The sequence below is a fragment of the Protomyctophum bolini genome (genome assembly GCF_963924005.1).
Source record: "Protomyctophum bolini genome assembly, chromosome: 14".
NCBI lineage: Eukaryota > Metazoa > Chordata > Actinopteri > Myctophiformes > Myctophidae > Protomyctophum > Protomyctophum bolini.
Genome location: NC_137875.1, coordinates 3,330,552 through 3,335,339, shown reverse-complemented (window position 1 = coordinate 3,335,339; position 4,788 = coordinate 3,330,552). Strand labels below are relative to the sequence as shown.

Sequence of the window (4,788 nt, the reverse complement as noted above, 5' to 3'; positions counted from 1 at the left end):
TAGGGTGGTTGAATAGAAACCGATGTGGGATACCGGTATGTTAGTAGACACCTTTACAAACAATTTGATGTGTACTGAGTTCAGTTCTCTATTTTCACGTTCTTTTACACAGCTCTTTTACGCCTATAAATGTTAAAAGGTAATTAAGAGGACTTATAATTGGTCCAACACTTTGTATCGAACAACAAACAATGTATTTTTCTACGGGAAAACAAATGTTTCCTTTGGGCAACTGGGTACTAAATGGTGGACAAAAATACAACTTTGACAATGACTTTTATTTCAATAAACAACTGTAAAGGCATAACACTTGGAAGAACATTAAGCACAGTGTACACACAGTGATTATGTCTTAACAGAAAGGCACAGTTTTAGCATTATAAATGCACCTCGTAAGGAAACGTGGAATGGTAGATTGGTTGGTAAGTAAGTAATCATCCAGCATTTTATGTGGTCCTGATTTTTTACTTCATAATAGAGAATATTTTATTGCCTGGTAACTCCAGGCAATAAAACAGGACACCACTGACAAGAACACTTTGGAATTTTAACATCACACCAAATTCATTCAAACACGGTTCTGAACATGACCTAGAGTAACCCCATCTGTGACCTTGCCCAGGGTTTAAAAAAAATGGAAATGGGTCAAAAGTATTGACCACTTGAATCCTATAAACTTTTGAATTTAAATATATCTTTAATTAAATTGTTGACAGTCTACACTTCCCCAAAGGAAAAGCATGTATTTAAATAGTTTGAGAACCACTGACATAAACTTTTTTTTCAACCGTCAGGATTTAGAAGACATTTGTAGAATTGTTCTCGGGTTGAAATGGGTTAATTTAGTCTAACCAGGAGGGAGGGATAAAACTTGTCCCCAACAGTGATACAAAAGCAGGTACGGATACCCCGCATTCCCCCCAGCAAAGCAAACCCTAACCCCATCACTGAACCTCGGCCCAAGCTACAGTGATGGATCAGATCACAGATCCATCACTGAACCTCGGCCCACTAAGCTACAGTGATGGATCAGATCACAGATGGGGGGGGCTGGACCAACAACAGATACTATATGCAGTCTTTGGATTATGTTGAGTCTCGTGGTCCAAACGGTTGAACCATCAGTGAAGCAGAAGGATCCCCCCCTAGCTGCTAAAAGCACCTGAGCCGGCCGGGCTGGGCCGGGCCGGCCGGGCCTCAGAGGAGCGATGCCTGGTCTATGAAGGTGGCCAGGGTGATGTCGCGCTGGGACAGTCCCCCGCACTCGTGTGTGCTGAGTGTAATCTGGACCTGTTGAGAGCATATTATAAAGTGTTATGAGGGGATTTGAGAGAGGGCTCAAATACAGTGTGAAGTGGTAAACATGGAGAGGAAAACAATGCAATCGTCAAGGAAGGATTAGTATTAGCTTCATTATCTATTAGCCGTTGTGGGCTTGTAGATCAGCTACTTTCAGCAAGTGAAAAATAAAATTTGTTCGACTTAATCAACTGTAGACTTAGACTAAACACTAGAACATTCCAGCTGACTAAAATGCCACTGAAACTAAATGAAAACTATTCAAGAGACTATGACTAAAACTAAAATTAAAAATTTGCTGCCAAAAATAACACTGTTGCCAAGTTCACACTGGTTTATGACAGACAGACCATGCAGACAAAGCTACGTCTAACACAGATGAAAATGTACAGTACCTTATTGTAGACATTAAACCACTCTGGATGGTGGTCCATCTTCTCGGCTTGTAGAGCAACCCTTGACATGAAGCCAAAAGCCTGTAAAAGACAGGGAGAGTATTATTCCAACGTTAACTATCAGACTGCACCAGCCTGATATGTTACACTAGATATTGACACCACCACACTGTAACATCTGTGTTTGCTATGCACCATTTTCATGTATTTTATTATTTTTCCACCAATCTGCTACGCTATGAGGTTCTTCTAGTTATCTGCTGGACTATATGCCATGAGAAACCAGTTAGATACATGTGTTGCTATGGCAACAGGCAGTGATTGGGAAGCCCCGCCCCCACAGCTCACCTGGCTGATGGGGTGAGGGGCAATCACATTGTTTGGGCCACCTGGAGAGATTTGACTCTGTCAGTCCAGAGTGGAGGTGCAGAGAGACAGACAGTCTACTGAGGAGGCAAGAGGAATATTTCCCAAGTCTTGCCATACAGCCATTTGGATTATTCCCTTAATATTGGATTCTACCTTTGGATTAAGAGACCTTCTTCCCATTCCTGGAGTTTGGCTTTTGATCGAGGACGGACTTTGCGTAACAGTGTCAAAGGGTGGTAAGAGGAGACTTACCACTACACAACATTGACTGGGTTCCATTTTGGATTTCTTTTTTGGACATTTAAGTTTAGCTTTGGACAGTGACAGGACACTTGAGCTTCACACCCATCCCTTTTGAGGCGGTTTATTTTATTTTGATTTCATTAAGTGACTATTTTGTTATTGAAAACTTTATTTTGTTTTGACTTTATTAAATCACAGTTAAACTTATTTACTGATTTCTGTAGTGATTATTATTCTGAACTGACCCACCACCTCCCTCATTTTTGCTATGATTGGTTATTTGGTTCCTTTACTTGATATTATTGTAACCGTTGTTGTAATATGTTGTTGTAACATATGGGGGTGCATACTTAGTTTAGACTAGTCATTGGTTAGACATGGGTTAGGTTTAGGTGTGCTGCCCCGTGGGAGGTGAGGGTTTGAGATAGGTTGTAGTTGTAGTTGACTGGTCTAACAAATGACTAGTCTAAACCAAAAACTGTCTAAACTAAAGTACTGCACCCCCCCCCCCCCCCCCCCCCACACACATGTACAGAAGAGGTACCTGATTGAAATCCTTAAAGATGAACTCTTTGTAAATGGCATCTCGTCCCCCGACCTCCACCCACTGGGCATTGCGTAACAGTGGGAGGAGGTGGGCTCTCTCCTCCTCCGTCAAACCCTGGATCTTTCCGGCCTGAGGGAAACAAACATCAGAAATCATGCTCAGCTACAGTATACCAATTTGAATGTGGGGGCAGTTTCACAAACACAAACTGTGATTGGTTGCAGAGGAGGAACCCATCTGGAAACAATAACATGCTAACATTCCTGGTTTTAAAAGAACGGGGGTGGGGGCTTTCCCCCCCCCCCCCCCCCATCCCCAAAGGGTCTCTTACTTAAGACTTAAGTCACGTGGAACTTCTAATCGTGAGTTGTGACACACATGACACAGTTATCATAATTATGATTGGAAATAATCCTATTCAGAAGTCTGTGAGGGAGGAGGCACATGACATGATGTCACATCTCTTCACGTTCAAGAGCGTAAGGCTCATTCTGAAATATTCATAACTATATAGGCATAATGTAGCTCATATCCAGAGCAACTTTACAAAGTGCAACATCAGACTAAAAAATGGCACGATGAACTCTATTAGTCAATACAGGCCGTGGCCGGGGGTAAATGGTCAGGTAAGAGAATGAAGAGACAAAGCAAACACACAGACTTGGATGCTGTGCCAACATAACAGACACAGTGCAAACAGATGTCACAACCGAAACCTGTCCCCCCCCCCTCCCCTGTCCTGATAGAGGGGGCACAATGACATCAACAGGTATCATAGCAACAGGCTAATCTTCTGCTGTATCAGTGGAGCGTGACAGCCTGACAGGACAGACAATAGGAGCCCTGATCTCTTCATATCAGTCATACAATGGCTGGTGAATTGATCATTGATTCCTAGGACAAAGGGTACCAACAGGAACATTTAACGTTACAAATATATGGAGTTTTACTTGCAAAAAGACAGCGACCATTTTAACACACACATGGTTAAAAGTTAAATCTCACACAGTAAGGCATGCCTACATTATCCTCCCTGTGTTTAAATTAAACATTGCATGCTGTCAACAACTACACACTACTATTCATGATGATAGCATGATTGTCATTGATTGATTTATTAACAGTTTGCAGAATGATAGTACATTTCAAGCACAACTCAGTACAAAGACTGTTAACTGTGAGTGGACGACCCAATAAATAAAGTAAGCATTACACTTGTTTACAAGAGGGGTCCACCTTGTTCAATTCATCAAAACAGTTATCTAGACGTAGAGACACTTCTATATATAGCCAAAGAACAGAACAGGAATTCATCATGACAATTTGCAATACAAATATTGCAGTTGTGATGAACAGATGTTGTGCTTCTCAGGCACCGACTCACCATGTCTGTCTGTCTCCTGTTGAATGAAGTGCGGAGGGAGGATAGTGTTCTGCTGCTGCTGCTGCCTGTGTTCTGGAGCTCCTGTTCTGACTAGTGTCTGTCTCCGCCGAGCAGCCGAAGCATCGAAAATAGCCGATCTGCAAGCCCACGACGCGTCGAGTATGCGACGCGCCGTGGGCTTGTAGATCGGCTATTGTCGGCGCGCGCGTCGCCGTCATACGACGGAGCATAGCATACGGTTGGATTTGTTTTTTAGCTGCCCGAATTAGTGCCTGAATAGAAGTCCTCGCTGGCCAGTAGCCGCTGACTGCAGGCAGCAGCAGAGTGGTGGTGGTGGGTGGTCGTGAGTCGTGACCAGTCCAGTGAGTCCACTAACCCTCCCCTCTTTATCGTGACTCGTGATTCTTCTCCTCCATTCGTTTGCGCCCAGATTCGTAAGTTGTGTTTGTGGCTGGCTGGCCCCTGTATACCAAAAGAAAGTGATTTGTTTGTTCACTAGCTTTTTCAAACAAAATTCGAGCCACATGGCGCTCCTACTACTTCAACCTGTG

General features: G+C 43.1%; 1 protein-coding gene across 2 annotated transcripts; it reads right to left on the bottom strand.

The window, feature by feature from the left end:
- Nucleotides 1–259: 259 nt before the first annotated feature.
- On the bottom strand, nt 260–4,365 carry pcbd1 (pterin-4 alpha-carbinolamine dehydratase/dimerization cofactor of hepatocyte nuclear factor 1 alpha). Of its 2 annotated transcripts, XR_013965290.1 has the most exons (5): nt 4,238–4,365; nt 2,851–2,982; nt 1,695–1,775; nt 1,003–1,290; nt 260–953 (listed from the first exon to the last, which is right to left on the bottom strand). XR_013965290.1 is itself a non-coding variant. In XM_080782241.1 (4 exons), exons 1-4 carry the CDS (start codon nt 4,238–4,240, stop codon nt 1,198–1,200), a joined length of 309 nt encoding a protein of 102 aa, XP_080638367.1. In that variant the 5' UTR covers nt 4,241–4,365; the 3' UTR covers nt 260–1,197. The 2 variants fall into 2 exon arrangements, 1 of the variants encoding a protein (XP_080638367.1); XM_080782241.1 differs by having other exon boundaries at nt 260–1,290.
- Nucleotides 4,366–4,788: the final 423 nt, after the last annotated feature.